Below are 19,404 nucleotides of genomic sequence, written 5' to 3' on the forward strand. Positions count from 1 at the left end.
TTTCTAAATATTTTCTTCTATCTTTTTTCTTTTCATGTGACAACACTGAAGAAATTACACTTTGTATCTACAATGTTGTGTAGTGAGTGTACAGCTTGTATAACGGTGTAAATTTGCTGTCCCCTCAAAATAACTCAACACACAGCCATTAATGTCTAAACCGCTGGCAACAAAAGTGAGTATTTTGTGTGGCCACCATTATTTTCCAGCACTGCCTTAACCCTCTTGGGCATGGAGGTCACCAGAGCTTCACAGGCTGTCACTGGAGTCCTCTTCCCCTCCTCCATGAAGACATCACAGAGCTGGTGGGTGTTGGAGACCTTGCGCTCCTCCCCCTTCCCCCCCACAGATGATGAATAGGGTTTAGGTCTGGAGACATGATTGGCCAATCCATCACCTTTACCCTCAGCTTCTTTAGCAAGACAGTGGTGGTCTTGGAGGTGTGTTTGGGGTGGTTATCATGTTGGAATACTACCCTGCGGTCCAGTCTCTGAAGGGAAGGGATTATGCTCTGCTTCAGTAGGTCACAGTACATGTTGGCATTCATGGTCCCCTCAATGATCTGTAGCTCCCCAGTGCCGGCAGCACTCATGCAGCCCCAGACCATGACCCTCCCCCCACCATGCCTGACTGTAGGGAAGACACACTTGTCTTTGTCCTCCTCACCTGGTCTCCCCCCCCACACGCCTGACACCATCTGACACCAAATACATTTATCTTGTCTCATCAGACCACAGGACGTGGTTCCAGTAATCCATGTCCTTAGTCTGCTTGTCTTCAGCAAACTGTTTGTGGCTCTTTCTTGTGCATCATCTTTAGAAGAGGCTTCCTTCTGGAGACCAATTTGATGCAGTGTGTGGCGTATGGTCTGAGCACTGACAGGCTGACCCCTCCCACCCCTTCACCCTCTGCAGCAATGCTGGCAGCACTCATACGTCTATTTCCCAAAGACAACCTCTGGATATGACGCTGATCACGTGACCTCAACTTCCTCGGAGGACCATGGCGAGGCGGGGGGAGGGGAACCCGTCCTGTTATACTGCTGGATGGTCTTGGCCCCCGGGCTGCAGATCAGTTTCAGGGTCTTGGCGATCTTCTTATATCCCCGGCCATCTTTATGTAGAGACACAATTCTTTATATCAGATCCTCAGAGAGTTCTTTGCCATGAGGCGCCATGTTGTCCTTCCAGTGACCAGTATGAGAGAGTGAGAGCGATAACACCACATTTATCACACCTGAGACCTTGTAACACTAACCAGTCACATGACACCGGGGGAAGGGAAAATTACTAATTGGGGCCCAATTAGGACCTTTTCAGTTAGGGGTGTACTCACTTTTGTTGCCAGCGGTTTAGACATTAATGGCTGTGTGTTGAGTTATTTTGAGGGGACAGCAAATTTACACCGTTATACAAGCTGTACACTCACTACACAACATTGTAGATACAAAGTGTCATTTCTTCAGTGTTGTCACATGAAAAGATACAAGAAAAGTGACTGAGGGGTGTGCTTACTTTTGTGAGATGGTGTATTATCTGTGTTCCTCTGTATAAGGATTCCTATGACTACGTGTCTCAGTCTCAGCCCCTCCCATGTATTATCTGTGTTCCTCTGTATAAGGATTCCTATGACTACGTGTCTCAGTCTCAGCCCCTCCCATGTATTATCTGTGTTCCTGTGTATAAGGACTCCTATGACTACGTGTCTCAGTCTCAGCCCCTCCCATGTATTATCTGTGTTCCTCTGTATAAGGATTCCTATGACTACGTGTCTCAGTCTCAGCCCCTCCCATGTATTATCTGTGTTCCTCTGTATAAGGATTCCTATGACTACATGTCTCAGTCTCAGCCCCTCCCATGTATTATCTGTGTTCCTGTGTATAAGGATTCCTATGACTACGTGTCTCAGTTTCAGCCCCTCCCATGTATTATCTGTGTTCCTCTGTATAAGGATTCCTATGACTATGTGTCTCAGTCTCAGCCCCTCCCTGTGTAGGAGGATTCCTATGACTACGTGTCTCAGTCTCAGCCCCTCCCATGTATTATCTGTGTTCCTCTGTATAAGGATTCCTATGACTACGTGTCTCAGTCTCAACCCCTCCCATGTATTATCTGTGTTCCTCTGTATAAGGATTCCTATGACTACGTGTCTCAGTCTCAGCCCCTCCCATGTATTATCTGTGTTCCTGTGTATAAGGATTCCTATGACTACGTGTCTCAGTCTCAGCCCCTCCCATGTATTATCTGTATTCCTGTGTATAAGGATTCCTATGACTACGTGTCTCAGTCTCAGCCCCTCCCTGTGTAGGAGGATTCCTATGACTACGTGTCTCAGTCTCAGCCCCTCCCTGTGTAGGAATGTACAGAGCTGGTTAATGAGTGTCAGAGACTTTAGTTTCATTTCTCCCTTCTGCTTTCAGCAATGGCGTCTGCTGATCTGAGGAAGGAGCTGGAATGTTCCGTCTGTCTGAACATTTATACAGATCCTGTGACCCTGAAATGTGGACACAACTTCTGCCGGGACTGTATTGGTCGTGTGTGGGATACACAGGAGGGGTCTGGAGGTTATTCCTGTCCTGAATGTAGAGAAGAGTTCCAGGATCGGCCTGCACTGCACAGGAACATAACACTACGTAACATAGTGGAGAATTTCCTGTCCACCCATCCAGATCAGGAGGAGTCCGGGGTCTTCTGTACTTACTGTATTCACACTCCTGTACCTGCTGTCATATCCTGTCTGCATTGTGAAGCTTCTCTGTGTGACAATCACCTGAGAGTCCACAGCAAGTCACCAGAACACGTCTTATGTGACCCCACCACCACTTCCCTGGAGAACAGGAAATGCTCCGTCCATAAGAAGATCCTGGAGTATTACTGCACTGAGGACTCCTCCTGTATCTGTGTGTCTTGTTGTCTGATTGGAGATCACATCAACCATAAGAAGCAATCATTGGACGAGGCGTCTGAGATGAAGAAGAAGAAACTGAGGAATGTTCTGCAGAAACTGATGACAGAGAGAGAGGAGATGGAGAAAAGAGTCCAGAGTCTGGAGGAGCACAGGAGGAAAGTACAAGGAAAAGCAGATGATGAAACAGAGAGAGTCACTGTCCTGTTCAGAGACCTCAGGAGACGTCTGGAAGACCTGGAGAAGAGAGTCCGGAGGGACATCTCCGGGCAGGCAGAGCGGATCTCCGTGTTAATCAATGATCTGCTCCAGGATCTGGAAATAAAGAAGGAGGAGCTGTCCAGGAAGATGGGGGACATTGAGGAGCTGTGTAACATGACGGATCCACTGACTGTCCTCCAGGAATCAGACACAGGTGACTTGTGTGATACTGAGGATGATGAGGAGGACAGAGAGAGACGTGATAATCTCCTCCATGATGGAGGGGATCTGGATGTGGCGGGGATCTCACACACATTACACACAGGTTTATCTGATATCATGTCTGGGGTAAATGTAGAGAAATGTACAGGCACACATGTCTATCCACACTCTACTACAGGGGGCAAAGGTCACACCAATGCTGAACCATCCAGACCACACCCCCAACCCTACACCACCATACAACCATCCGGGCCACACCCCCAACCCTCCTCCACCATACAACCATTCAGACCAGACCCCCAACCCTCCCCCACCATACAACACTCACACCTCCAGGCTGGAGGACCAAATATTGGGGGTGTACAGCAAACATCGGGGGTGTCGGGGGTTACAGACATATTACTGGATGTGAGGACAGCTGGTAATCTTCTTCATATATCAGATGACAGGAAAACTGCATCCTTATCATTATCATATCAGAATCACCCAGAAACACCAGAGAGATTTCGTTGTTCTCAGGTGATGAGCAGTCAGAGGTTCTCCTCAGGGAGACATTACTGGGAAGTGGATGTCGGGGGGTCATGGAACTGGAGAGTCGGGATGTGTTACCCCAGTATAGACAGGACAGGAGGTCAGTCAGGGATTGGAGATAATAAGAAGTCCTGGGGATTGGAGAGGGGGGCGTGGTGGGGTAATCTGTGCTCAGTGATACATGACAGTAATACGATCCGATTCCCCGGCTGTGTCTCCAGTAAGAGAGTCAGGATAGATCTGGATTATGAGGCCGGGCGGATCTCCTTTTATGATCTGTGTGACCCGATCCGACATCTCCACACCTTCACCACCACCTTCACTGAGCCCCTTCATGCTGGGGTATATATAGGGGGATGGGAAGGTTGTATAAAGATATGTGGGGGGAATCAGAAGTGAGAGATCTGCCCGGAGACATCACAAGGGGGATTATCTGATTGGTGATTGGTGCAATACTCATCCAATAGGAGGAAGCAGAGGGCAGGAAACATGACTGATTTATTTATAAAGCTGCAGGTTCCGGGGCCGTCATCTTCATCCTAAACCTCACTTCACTACCTAGTGTGTCACTGACCAGGAACAAGCATGCAGGAGGTCAGATTGTTCATCCTTCACTGGCTGCATGCTTGTTCTGGGTCAGTGACACACTACATAGTGTAGCCAGGATCAGGAGGACGGCCCTGGGGTCTCCACCATCACTGTGTATCTATAGAAGAAAGAGTGTTTAAGCTTTGGATGGAGTGGGGGAGGGTTAGAACCTCTGTCAGATTTATTTCCTGCTATCTGGGGCTCCTTTATAGAGATTCCCCCTCACTTCCTGTCCTGATGACAACATTTCACCAGACAGGAAGTGAGGGGAACTCTCCAACAGCAACACAGACAGAAATAAAAATCCTTTTCTTTAGTAGAGTAGGGGAAGGATTAGAACCCCTGTCAGATCTTTATTTCTGTCTGTGTCCCTGGTGTAGATTTTCCTTCATTTCCTGTCTGATAAAACGTTGTCACCAGGACAGGAAGTGAGGAGAAATCTCTCTAATGGAGTCCCGGATGGCAGTAAAAACCTGACAGGAGTTCTAATCCTCCCCCACTCCATCCAAATCTAGAACAATAGGATTTGTCTAGACACACACTTTAACCACTTCAGCCCCGGAAGATTTTACCCCCTTCCTGACCAGGCCATTTTTAGCGATTCTGCACTGCGTCGCTCTAACTGACAATTGTGCGGTCGTGCGACGTTGTACCCAAACAAAATTGATGTCCTTTTTTCCCCACAAATAGAGATTTCTTTTGGTGTTATTTGATCACCTTTCTATTTTTTGCGCTATAAACAAAAAAGAGCGACAATTTTTAAAAAAATATATATTTTTTTACTTTTTGCTACAATAAATGTCCCAATTTTTTTAAATACATTTTTTCCTCAGTTTAGGCCGATATTTATTTTTCTACATATTTTTGGTTAAAAAAAAAAATCTCAATAATTTTTGTATTTTCAAATTTTTTAATTTCCGAATTTTACTATTTCCAAATTTCAGAAATTCGGATTTTCGTAAATTTTTTATTTTTCAAATATTTAAATTTCCGAATTTTGAAAATGTCAATTTTTTTAATTTTCAAACTTCCGAATTTCTGAATAAAAAAAAATCTAAAATTTCGAAAATTCGGAATATTGGAATTTTGAAAATTCGAAAACTGAAAAATTGAAAAATTCGGAAAATGAAAAAATCTAAAATTCCGAATTTTTTAATTTTCTAATTTTTTAATTTTCAAACTTCCGAATTTCTGAATAAAAAAAAATCTAAAATTTCGAAAATTCGGAATATTGGAATTTTGAAAATTCGAAAATTGAAAAATTCGAAAACGTAAATTTCCGAATTTTACTATTTCCAAATTTCAGAAATTCGGATTTTCGGAATTTTTTTATTTTTCAAATATTTTAATTTTACGAATTTTGAAAATTTCTATTTTTTTATTTTTCAAACTTCCGAATTTCTGAATAAAAAAAAATCGAAAATTTCGAAAATTCGGAATATTGGAATTTTGAAAATTCGAAACATTTTTTTATTTTTCAAATATTTTAATTTTACGAATTTTTTAATTTTCTATTTTTTTAATTTTCAAAATTCCAAATTTCTGAATACAAAAAAAATCGAAAATTCGGAATATTGGAATTTTTTTTAATTTTCACGTTTTTTAAAAAATTGAAAATTAAAAAATTTGGAAAATGAAAAATTTGAAAATTAAAAAATTCAGATTTTTCGAAATTCTGAATTTTCAAAATGACAAATTACGAACTTTCAAATTGTTAAATTTTCAATTTTTTTAATTTTCAATTTTTTTAAAAAACGTGAAAATTAAAAAATTTGAAATTTCAAAATCTGAAATTTCTGAATCTGAATTAGAATAGTATCGAATTTAAATGAATCAGAAATAATGAAATTCTAATTCAGACAAAATTTGATTTCGAATCGTTTTAAATAACTTTTGAATACTTTTTGGAATCGAATAGTTTTCTAATTTTCAGTGAATAAAATAGAAAATAAAATAAAGGAATAGAGTAGAAAAAAAAATCTATTCTATTCCTTTATCTTCTATATTATTATTTTTGGAAATTGGAAAATTATTTGAATCTGAAAACTATTCCAAATCGATTTGAAAACGAATTCTGAAAAGGAATGAAACAAATTGATGTAAATAACGTAACAAAACAAATGATTGGGTTCTGCACATGTCTCCCTGGAGTCCACATGGTCGCTCCTCACGGTGTCCTGTATGTTGTGTTGCCACCTGCAGTATCAGTCATCTTCTGTACATGTTGTCTGTGTCTTGGATCCTCAGATGTACTTTCTGTGTGTCTTCAGGAGGCGGGGCCAGAGGTCCCCCAGCCCAATCAGGAGCCAGGAGCCCACAAAGAACATCCTTGGTGTTTCAGGTATTCTCCCAGGGATATCACAGCCCTCAGGACGGGTCTTACTCCTCCAGGAACAAGAGAGAGACGTTCCAAGCCCCGGCCTATTTATACCCCTCTCAGCCCCCTGCTGGTCACTCACTCTCCTGACCAGGGATTGGCTGAAGAGGTATGAATATGCCGGCCAGGGTCAAAGTTCCTCCACCCCCTATATCCCAGAATTCAGTGGGATGAGGGGAAAGTAGTGGATCCTGCACCAGCTGACTATTAGATGTACGGTGTGACATGGGGGAGGAGTCCAATAATTAGAGCTGTTAGATGAACCCTGGTGTGCTTCTATACCTCTGTTTATTGGTGGCCACCTATGTATTTCTCACCTGTCTTGAACAGCTCCCTATCTGGATACTACAGGCACATCCACATCAGGTGGTCTCAGTGTATGCTGAACTGACCCCCGCTTGGTTGAGGCTCCACCCACCCCGCCTGCTCCACATCCAGGTGGGAATATGGGGGGGGTTATGGATGTGATGACAGTTGTACAACTTTGATGTTTTTACTGGTGTGACAGTTTGGGGGCACTTTACTATATCCCCACTATCTGCAGAGCTATCCCTGAGGGAGGAGCCAAGTGACTCCGAAACGCGTCGGATATGACTATGCAACCTCTGCATGTAGATACCAATACTGATACTGTGTGATTTTGTGCCATTGTGTACCCTTCTTATTACTGTGTACTATTTCTGATAGATTTACTACCTTTTGTATGTAATTCTTTAATAATAAAACTTCAGTTTATAAATCTATGTTTCCTCTCTGAGCCTTTAAAGTCCCATTGAATGGGGGAAACCTCTTTTCTGTAGCAGATATTTACCCTCAAATTTCTGGCAGCAGAACCTAGAACAGGCACTAACAAACGATCACCGATCCCCCTGATTACAGGGAGGCCAAAAACGACATTTACCTAACACTAGTAGCCCACTGAGGGGCGCTACACTACAATCACTATTGTCCCTTCAGTCCCGGGACCTCTATGATCCTTATGGGGCAGCACAATTGTTACATTTCCTGTATGGACATATTCATTGGATAAAAATAATGATCTGCTTCCTAATGATGAAATCACATGACTAGGACCCCTTTCACACTGGGGTGTTTTTCAGGCGCTTTAGCGCTAAAAAAAGTGCCTGTAAAGCGCCTGAAAGAAGCCTCATCTGCAATCCCAATGTGAAAGCACTGCCAGCGCCCGAAAACGCTGGTAAAGCGCTGCTAAAACTAGCAGTGCTTTACCAGCGTTTTTCGAGAGCTAGCGGGACACTTAACCCCCGCTAGTGGCCTAATAAAGGTTATAAAGCGCCCACAAAGTGCCGCTGCCAAGGCGTTTTGCAGGTGCTTCCCATTGATTTCAATGGGAAGGGGCACTTTAGGGGCGGTGTATTCACAGCTCCTAAAGCGCTGCAAAGAAGCTGCTTGCAGGATTTTTTTTGACGCCCTGCCAGCGCAGCGCCTCAGTGTGAAAGCACTCGGGATTTCACATTGGGATTGCAGATGCAGCTTCTTTCAGGCGCTTTTTTAACGCTAAAGCGCCCTAGTGTGAAAGGGGTATAAGTGTTTGGGGACTTGGGTCCTGCCCCAGGAAACATGTATCAATGCAAAAAAAAGTTTTAAAAACTGAAGTTTTTTCGGGAGCAGTGAATTTAATAATGCTAAAAGTAAAACAATAAAAGTGAAATATTCCTTTAAATTTCGTACCGAGGGGGGGTGGGGTGTAAAGTCAGCATGTGAAAAAGCGCATGTTTCCCGTACATAGAACTGTCCCTGCACAAAGTGTCATTTCTGAGAGAAAAAAAGCCATTTAAAACCGGACTTGTGGCTATAATGAATTGTCGGCTCTGGCAATACAGAGCGAATTCATTCATAAAAAAAAAAAAAAAAAATAGCGTGGGGTTCCCCCCAAATTCAATTACCAGGCCCTTCAGGTCTGGTGTGGATTTTAAGGGGAACTCCACCCCAAATTTAAATAAAAAGTGGCGTGGAGTTCCCCCAAAAATCCACACCAGACCCCTTATCCGAGCACGTTAACCTGGCCGGCCGCAGAAAAGAGGGGGGGACAGAGTGCGGCCCCCCTCCTGAACCGTACCAGGCCACATGCCCTCAACATGGGGAGGATGTCCCCATGTTGATGGGGACAAGGGCCTCATCCCCACAACCCTGGCCGGTGGTTGTGGGGGTCTGCGGGCAGGGGGCTTATCAGAATCTGGAAGACCCCTTTAACAAAGGGGACCCCCAGATCCTGCCCCCTCTATGTGAATTTGTAATGGGGTACATTGTACCCCTACCATTTCACGAAGGAGGTGTAAATAGTTGTAAAAAACACACACACACCCCATGGAAAAAAGTCCTTTATTAAAAAGTAAAAATAAAAAATCCAGCGGTGGTAATCCACTCTCAGTCCGGCTCCAACGTTGTCTGTATCCAGCGACGGGTGATCTCCTCTCCGGTCCAGCGATGAGAAGATTGTCTGGGATCCAGAGCGCAGCATAGGAGACAGCCCGGCGAATGACGCTGCTGAAGCTGTGACATTTCTTTTATAGGTGAGGCGGGGTCACGTGACCCCACCCCCTCTAACGTGAGGGGGAAGCCTGGGCTTCCCCAGTAACGTAGCAGAGGGTGCGTCAGAGGGGGACGGGGTCACGTGACGGGTAGCCTCGCCTCACCTATAAAAGAAATGTCACAGCTTCAGCAGCGTCATTCACCGGCTGTCCTTGGTGGAGGGAGGCGGCCAGCGATGCTGCGCTCTGGATCCCGGACGATCTTCTCATCGCTGGACCGGAGAGGAGATCACCCATCGCTGGATACCGACAACGTTGGAGTTTTATATTAATAATGGACTTTTTTCCACGGTGTGTGTGTGTGTTTTTTTACAACTATTTACACAATGTACCCCATTAACAATTAACATAGGGGGGCAGGATCTGGGGGTCCCCTTTGTTAAAGGGGTCTTCCAGATTCTGATAAGCCCCCTGCCCGCAAACCCCCACAACCACCGGCCAGGGTTGTGGGGATGAGGCCCTTGTCTCCATCAACATGGGGACATCCTCCCCATGTTGAGGGCATGTGGCCCGGTACAGTTCAGGAGAGGGGGGGCGCTCTCTGTCTTCTGTTTTCTGCGGCCGGCCAGGTTAACGTGCTCGGATAAGGGGTCTGGTGTGGATTTTTGGGGGAACTCCACGCCATTTTTTTTTAATTTGGGGTGGAGTTTCCCTTAAAATCCACACCAGACCTGAAGGGTTTGGAATGTATATTTGGGGGGACCCCACGTCATTTTTTTTTGTTTTTTGAATGAATTCTCTCTGAATTGCCAGAGCCGAAAAATTCATTAGAGCCGCAAGTCCGGTTTAAATGCCTTTTTTTCTTTCAGAAATGACACTTTGTGCAGGGACAGTTCTATGTACGGGAAACATGCGCTATTTCACAGGCATACTTTACACCCCCCCTAGGTATGAAATTTAAAGGAATATTACACTTTTATTGTTTCACTTTTAGCATTATTAAATTCACTGCTCCTGAAAAAACGGCCGTTTTTAAAACTTTTTTTTGCATTGATACATGTCCCCTGGGGCAGGACCCAGGTCCCCAAACACTCCCCTGGGACAGGACCCGGGTCCCCAAACACTCCCCTGGGGCAGGACCCGGGTCCCCAAACACTCCCCTGGGACAGGACCCGGGTCCCCAAACACTCCCCTGGGGCAGGACCCGGGTCCCCAAACACTCCCCTGGGACAGGACCCGGGTCCCCAAACACTCCCCTGGGACAGGACCCGGGTCCCCAAACACTTTTTAGGACAATAAATTGCATATTAGCCTTTAAAATTAGTACTTTAGATTTCTCCCATAGACTTTTACACGGTGTTCCGCGGCTTTTCGAATTTGACGCGAACACCCCTAATTATTCGTTGTTCGCTGAACAGGCAATGTTCGACTCGAACTCGCAGCTCATCCCTAATCAGCTGTGATTGGTCACAGCTGTGGTAAGAAGCCTCTGTCAGACTGACACACCGATCAGCGGATCTTTCTGCGGGCGTAACGTATGTCATTTACGTTACGCCGCCGCAAGTTTTTCAGGCAACTGCTTTATTCACAAAGCACTTGCCTGTAAAGTTGCGGCGGCGTAGCGTAAATCACCCGGCGGAATTCAAATTTGACGGGTAGGGGGCGTGTATCATTTAAATGAAGCGCGTCCTTGCGCCGAACGAACTGCGCATGCGCCGGCCGCGACTGAATCCCAGTGCGCATGCTCCAAATGACGTCGGCAAATCGTCATGCTTTCGACGTGAACGTAAGTTACGTCTAGCCGTATTCGCGAACGACTTACGCAAACGACGTAAAATTGTAAAACTCGGCGCGGGAACGACGGCCATACTTAACATTAGCTACGCCTTATATAGCAGGGGTAACTATACACCGGAAAAAGCCGAACGCAAACGACGTAAAAAAAAGCGCCGGGCGGTCGTTCGTTTCTGAATCGGAGTAAATCCTAATTTGCATATTCCTTGCGTCAAACATACGGAAGCGCCACCTAGCGGCCGGCCTGGAATTGCAGCCTAAGATCTGACACTTACACCTGGTGGATCTTAGGTAGATCTATGCGGAACCTGATTCTATGAATCAGACGACGGCCGGACTCAGAGATACGACGGCCGGACTCAGAGATACGACGGCCGGACTCAGAGATACGACGGCCGGACTCAGAGATACGACGGCCGGACTCAGAGATACGACCGGCCGGACTCAGAGATACGACCGGCCGGACTCAGAGATACGACGGCCGGACTCAGAGATACGACGGCCGGACTCAGAGATACGACTGCCGGACTCAGAGATACGACGGCCGGACTCAGAGATACGACCGGCCGGACTCAGAGATACGACCGGCCGGACTCAGAGATACGACGGCCGGACTCAGAGATACGACGGCCGGACTCAGAGATACGACGGCCGGACTCAGAGATACGACGGCCGGACTCAGAGATACGACGGCCGGACTCAGAGATACGACGTCGTATCTCTTTCTGAATCCGGCCCTTTGTGTATTGCAGTTCTTTGGGCCATCGCCTTGAACTGGAGATTCCCCTCGCAGTGGCGTAGCGTGGGTTGTCAGCGCCCGGGGCAAGGCAAGTAATTTGCGCCCCCTTCCCTTCCTACAATGGTACTGACCTACCTGATTCCTATACTGATCACTACACTGACCTCTACACACACCTACCTGATTCCTACAATCGACCACTAACCTACCTGATTCCTATACTGCCCACTACACTATACAATACACTGACCTATCTCATTCCTAGACTGACCCTTACACTAACCTACCTGATTCCTATACTGATCACTACACTACACACTAACCTACCTGATTCCTACACTGACCACTACACTACGCACTGACCTACCTGATTCCTATACTGAGTCTGACCACTAAACTACACAATACACAACACAATACACACTGACCGCTACACAATACACTACCCACAGACCGCTACATACCACACTAACCTACCTGATTCCTATACTGACCACTACACAATACACTACCCACAGACCGCTACACACCACACTACACCACAATAACCTACCTGATTCCTCTACTGACCACTACACAAACTACACAATACACTACCCACAGACCGCTACACACCACACTACACCACAATAACCTACCTGATTCCTATACTGACCACTACACAAACTACACAATACACTACACAATACTCTACCCACAGACCGCTACACACCACACTAATCTACCTTATTCCTATACTGACCACTACACAATACACTACCCACAGACCACTACACAATACACGCTGGCCGCTACACTAACCTACCATCACTCCTATACTGACCACTACACTACACAATACAATACACTACCCACAGACCGCTACACTAACCTACCTGACTCCTATACTGACCACTACACAAACTACACTACCCACTACACTCTACTCTACCTACAGACCAATACACATCACACTGACCACTACACTACACTAACCTACCTGACTCCTATACTGACCACTACACAATACACTGACCATTACACTATACTATACACTACACTAACCTACCTGAATCCTATACTGACCACTAAACTATACACTACACACAATACACTACACACAATACACACTGACCGCTACACAATACTCTACCCACAGTCCAATACACACCACACTACACAATACACCACACTGACCACTACACTAACCACTAAACAATACACTACACAAACTACACTATCCACTACACAATACACTGACCATTACACTATACTATACACTACACTAACCTACCTGAATCCTATACTGACCACTACACAATACCCTACCCACAGACCAATACATACCACACTAACCTACCTGATTCCTATACTGACCACTACACAAACTACACAATACACTACCCACAGACCGCTACACACCACACTACACAATACACCACAATGACCTACCTGATTCCTATACTGACCACTACACAAACTACACAATACACTACCCACAGACCGCTACACACCACACTACACAATACACCAAAATAACTTACCTGATTCCTATACTGACCACTACACGGACTACACTACCTACTACACTACACTCTACCTACAGACCAATACACATCACACTGACCACTACACTACACTAACCTACCTAACTCCTATACTGACCACTACACTACACAAACTACACAATACACTACCCACAGACCGACACTAACCTACCTGACTCCTATACTGACCACTACACTACACAAACTACACAATACACTACCCACAGACCGCTACACAATACATACTGACAGCTACACTAACCGACTTGACTCCTATACTGACCACTACACTACACAATACACACATACCACTACACAATACTCTACCCACAGACCAATACACACACCACACTACACAATACAGTACACTACCCACTACACTATACAATACACACAGACTGCTACACAAAACTCTATGCAGCCTGTAAATTATTAATCCTGCAGCAGTAGGAGGGGGGAGGCTTGGAGGGGGCTTTAGGCATGTAACTGTACTTAGGGACACAGGCATGATGCTGCGTGTGTGCTGGCTGGCAATAGCATAACAACGGCTGGCAATAGCATAACAACGGCTGGCAATAGCATAACAACGGCTGGCAATAGCATAACAACGGCTGGCAATAGCATAACAACGGCTGGCAATAGCATAACAACGGCTGGCAATAGCAAAACAACGGCTGGCAATGGCATTAGCAACAGCAGATGGCTTAAGGAAGCGTGTGTGGCAGGCGGCACTCCAGGAGCAGCCTTCACGCATGCCCCGCCCATGTTCAATGACTGGCCAGCCAGCCGCAGCACATGACCACATTTGCCCGATCCCAGGGCGCAAAATGGCGGCCGGGGTCCCAGTGACACAGTTAATGGAATTTCACAGAATTTCGAAACGTGACACAAACGGGTGCAGGATTTCGCCCCCCCCCCAATGGTTGCGCCCGGGGCCACGGCCCCCCTGGCCCCCCCCCCCACTCTACGCCACTGCCCCCTCGGTCCCTTTTGCTCAGGTGCTTTCCAGGATGGATCAGATCATGCTATCGGAGCAAATTTTCCATAAACTTCATGATACTATCCCTATCCATGATGCCAAATGGAATCCTTGGTGGGTGTTGCGTTTCCAAGAATGACCTGAATTTTTATTTCTTTGGTATTTGCTTTGTCTGAATATGACTGTATAAGTTTTGTTCTTTACACCTTTCCCTCTTTAATTATTTAATTTTGCTCTTTCCTTTACTTCTTCTTTTATTTTTTCTTTTTTCTTTTTTTGCTCTCATCTTTGGTTTACAGATTGAGGGCCAGATTCACAAAAGAGATACGACGGTGTATCTCCTGATCCCCCATCGTATCTCTGACTTACACTGGTCCTATCTATGCGCCTGGTTCATAGAATCAGTTACGCATAGATAGGACTAGATCTGACAGTGTTACACTGTGTTACACTGTCGGATCTTCTTTTCGATTTAAAAATGGCGCCGGGGGCGTTCCCGCTGATTTACCTTGAATAATATGTAAATCAGCGAGATACGCAAATTCACGAACATATGCGGACCCGACGCAGTCTTCTTACGACGTTTCTGTAGCGGCTTTCCCGGCGTATACTTACCCCTGCTTCTATCAGGCGCAGCCAATGTTAAGTATAGCCGGCGTTCCCGCGTCGAATTTTAATTTTCTAACGTCGTTTGCGTACGCCGATTCACAAACACGCGCGTCGCAAGTCACGCTCACGTCGAAACCACTGACGTCCTAGCTACGTCAGTGGGAGCAATGCACGCCGGGAAATTCCCCGGACGGCGCATGCGCATTTAAATCGGCGCGGGAACGCGCCTGATTTAAATAGTACACTCCCCCTAGCCGCGGAATTTAAATTCCGCCGGGGGATTTAGGATCCGCCGCCGCAAGTTTGGAGGTAAGTGGTTTGTGAATTAGCCACTTGCCTCTCAAACTTGCGGGAGCGGATCTTAAATCACGTAGATCGAGCGGATCTATAGATCCGCTGCGCTACGTGAATCTGGCCCGAAGGATGTATTAGCTCCTGCATATGTACGATCTGTGACTGATGTTTATTTCTTATGTCCTTTATTAGTTCAAGTTTTATGATTGTCTAGGATAGCCTATTGTCTATCTAATGATATTTTTCTGATGTCATTAGACATGTATTATGTTACGCATTCTTATATTGAACAGTAGTAAACCCCTGTGTTTTTATTTTTATCTCAATAAAAACTCTTTCAAGTACAAAAAAAAAAGTGGAGCGCAGGGCCTTGCAGCCAAAGGGTTAAACTGTACGGAAACTTTCCAGTTTCGGGTTCCTGGAAAAAAACAATCATGTGACTTGTGAGAAATGAGAGCGTCTGATCGGCGAGTTTCATGTTCTCTACGTATGTACTTGTTATCCTGGGATTGGCTACAGTTCAGCCGCCTCCCTCTTGTGTCTCCTGGGGGAGATCTGATCCAGGAGAAGAGACACAAAGGTCTGCGGAAGATTTACCCCCCGGGGTATTATCAGAGGAACCCGACACCTCTGCACTCTAATATACCTTCTTACAGATTTCTACCAAACTTTACATCAACACCGGAATTTATAGTTCCCGACACCCGGGCCAATCCTGACACTTCTCTCCTACATGGAAAAATCATGAAAATCACACAGAACCCCCAAACACTATATATGTATTTTTAGCAGAGACCCCAGAGAATACAATGGCGGTCATTCCAACTTTTTATCTCGCACGGTATTTGCGCAGCAATTCCTCAAACGAGTTTCTTTGAAAAAAAAAGGTTCACGCTTTAAAAAAAAAACAAAACAGTAAAGTTCGCCCAATGTTTTTGTAAAATGTGAAAGATGAAGTTACGCCGAGTAAATAGATACCTAACATGTCACGCTTCAAAATTGCACACGCTCGTGGAATGGCGCCAAACTTCGGTACTTAGAAATCTCCATAGGCGACGCTTTAATTTTTTTTCACTGGTTACATGTTTTGAGTTACAGAGGAGGTCTGGGGCTAGAATTATCGCTCTCGCTCTAACGTTCGCGGCGACACCTCACATGTGTGGTTTGAACACCGTTTTCATATGTGGGCGGGACTTACGTATGCGTGCGAGCACACGGCGACAGGGGCACTTTATGTATTTTTTTATTGTTCATTTTACTTAAAAAAAAATTTTTTGACACTTTAAAAAAAAAAAATGCGATCACTTTTATTCCTATTACAAGAAATGTAAAGATCCCTTGTAATAGGAATATGACATGACAGGTCCTCTTTACAGTGAGATATGGGGGAGGGGTCAGTGTGACGTCACATCTCACCTCTAGGCTGGGAAGACTAAAATAAAATAACGATCCTGGCTTCCCAGCCGAGGCGGCGCAGTTTTTCTGAATGCAGAGGCCGGGCGTGACGTCATAACATCGCACCCGGCCTCCGACGATCATAGAGACTCCGGCGACCATCTGGTCCTCCGGAAATCTCTATGGTCAAGACGCGGGGCCGGCGGATCCGTTCTCCGACTCGCCGATCGCACAGGTGAGACGGTAGAAGCGCCGGAACGATCGAGCGGTGGAACAGCCTCTATGGTGCGCAGAATCGCGGGGTGAAAATGGCGATCTCTGAATGATGCCGGTAGCCGCCCCCCGTCATTCAGATATCACCGCACAAAGCCCAGGCCGATCATTTATGGGCAGCGGTTGTTAAGTGGTTAATTGAGAGAAAATGGGCGGATCTCAGAACTGACAAGCGCTTTCGGGGGCAATAAAACAGATGAGAGAAAAATGAATACATATAAAAAGTTCTACATAAAAATGAGTCGCCGACACTAATGGCGGAAGCCCCTCCCTAAAATAAGATTTGTAAGAAACAAAAAACAAAGATTTATAATATATATAAAGGATGGGAGTGGCTGGCCGGGATGGAGCAGGGATCGGAGTGGCTGGCCGGGATGGAGCAGGGATCGGAGTGGCTGGCTGGGATGGAGCAGGGATGGGAGTGTCTGGCCGGGATCGAGCAGGGATGGGAGTGGCTGGCCGGGATCGAGCAGGGATGGGAGTGGCTGGCCGGGATCGAGCAGGGATGGGAGTGGCTGGCCGGGATCGAGCAGGGATGGGAGTGTCTGGCCGGGATGGAGCAGGGATCGGAGTGGCTGGCCGGGATGGAGCAGGGATCGGAGTGGCTGGCCGGGATGGAGCAGGGATGGGAGTGGCTGGCCGGGATGGAGCAGGGATGGGAGTGGCTGGCCGGGATGGAGCAGGGATGGGAGTGGCTGGCCGGGATGGAGCAGGGATCGGAGTGGCTGGCCGGGATGGAGCAGGGATGGGAGTGGCTGGCAGGGATGGAGCAGGGATGGGAGTGGCTGGCCGGGATGGAGCAGGGATGGGAGTGGCTGGCCGGGATGGAGCAGGGATGGGAGTGGCTGGCCGGGATGGAGCAGGGATCGGAGTGTCTGGCCGGGATGGAGCAGGGATGGGAGTGGCTGGCCGGGATGGAGCAGGGATCGGAGTGGCTGGCCGGGATGGAGCAGGGATGGGAGTGGCTGGCCGGGATCGAGCAGGGATGGGAGTGGCTGGCCGGGATGGAGCAGGGATTGGAGTGGCTGGCCGGGATGGAGCAGGGATCGGAGTGGCTGGCCGGAATGGAGCAGGGATCGGAGTGGCTGGCCGTGATAGAGCAGGGATCGGAGTGGCTGGCCGGGATGGGGCAGGGATGGGAGTGGCTGGCCGGGATGGAGCAGGGATGGGAGTGGCTGGCCGGGATGGAGCAGGGATGGGAGTGGCTGGCCGGGATCGAGCAGGGATGGGAGTGGCTGGCCGGGATCGAGCAGGGATGGGAGTGGCTGGCCGGGATCGAGCAGGGATGGGAGTGGCTGGCCGGGATCGAGCAGGGATGGGAGTGTCTGGCCGGGATGGAGCAGGGATCGGAGTGGCTGGCCGGGATGGAGCAGGGATTGGAGTGGCTGGCCGGGATGGAGCAGGGATGGGAGTGGCTGGCCGGGATGGAGCAGGGATGGGAGTGGCTGGCCGGGATGGAGCAGGGATGGGAGTGGCTGGCCGGGATGGAGCAGGGATGGGAGTGGCTGGCCGGGATGGAGCAGGGATCGGAGTGGCTGGCCGGGATGGAGCAGGGATGGGAGTGGCTGGCCGGGATGGAGCAGGGATGGGAGTGGCTGGCCGGGATGGAGCAGGGATGGGAGTGGCTGGCCGGGATGGAGCAGGGATGGGAGTGGCTGGCCGGGATGGAGCAGGGATCGGAGTGTCTGGCCGGGATGGAGCAGGGATGGGAGTGGCTGGCCGGGATGGAGCAGGGATCGGAGTGGCTGGCCGGGATGGAGCAGGGATGGGAGTGGCTGGCCGGGATCGAGCAGGGATGGGAGTGGCTGGCCGGGATCGAGCAGGGATTGGAGTGGCTGGCCGGGATGGAGCAGGGATCGGAGTGGCTGGCCGGAATGGAGCAGGGATCGGAGTGGCTGGCCGTGATAGAGCAGGGATCGGAGTGGCTGGCCGGGATGGGGCAGGGATGGGAGTGGCTGGCCGGGATGGAGCAGGGATGGGAGTGGCTGGCCGGGATGGAGCAGGGATGGGAGTGGCTGGCCGGGATGGAGCAGGGATGGGAGTGGCTGGCCGGGATGGAGCAGGGATGGGAGTGGCTGGCCGGGATGGAGCAGGGATGGGAGTGGCTGGCCGGGATGGAGCAGGGATCGGAGTGGCTGGCCGGGATGGGGCAGGGATGGGAGTGGCTGGCTGGGATGGAGCAGGGATTGGAGTGGCTGGCCGGGATGGAGCAGGGATGGGAGTGGCTGGCCGGGATGGAGCAGGGATAGGAGTGGCTGGCCGGGATGGAGCAGGGATGGGAGTGGCTGGCCGGGATGGAGCAGGGATGGGAGTGGCTGGCCGGGATGGAGCAGGGATGGGAGTGGCTGGCCGGGATGGAGCAGGGATGGGAGTGGCTGGCCGGGATGGAGCAGGGATCGGAGATACCCGGGGGGATCGCCTTTTCTCCAGTGACACACATGCTGATAACAGAGCTTTCTCTGGGAAGAACCAAGGGGGGATTC

The 19,404-nt window shown here is 48.1% G+C and overlaps 2 protein-coding genes across 2 annotated transcripts in view; both read left to right on the forward strand.

The window, feature by feature from the left end:
* LOC120946168 overlaps positions 1 to 19,404 on the forward strand; it is a 62,329-nt gene that overhangs the window by 30,167 nt on the left and 12,758 nt on the right. The window contains exons 3-6 of the mRNA XM_040360984.1: positions 1,555 to 1,899; positions 1,996 to 2,236; positions 2,420 to 2,524; positions 6,694 to 6,932. Coding sequence (XP_040216918.1) covers positions 1,555 to 1,899; positions 1,996 to 2,236; positions 2,420 to 2,524; positions 6,694 to 6,932 — 930 coding nt within the window. The remainder of the gene's footprint in view (positions 1 to 1,554; positions 1,900 to 1,995; positions 2,237 to 2,419; positions 2,525 to 6,693; positions 6,933 to 19,404) is intronic.
* Positions 2,392 to 4,737, forward strand: LOC120924731 (E3 ubiquitin/ISG15 ligase TRIM25-like). Its single transcript, XM_040335746.1, has one exon. The coding sequence runs from the start codon at positions 2,422 to 2,424 to the stop codon at positions 4,255 to 4,257; it is 1,836 nt and encodes a 611-aa protein (XP_040191680.1). The 5' UTR covers positions 2,392 to 2,421; the 3' UTR covers positions 4,258 to 4,737.

This window comes from Rana temporaria, chromosome 1 (assembly GCF_905171775.1).
Source record: "Rana temporaria chromosome 1, aRanTem1.1, whole genome shotgun sequence".
NCBI classification, from domain to species: domain Eukaryota; kingdom Metazoa; phylum Chordata; class Amphibia; order Anura; family Ranidae; genus Rana; species Rana temporaria.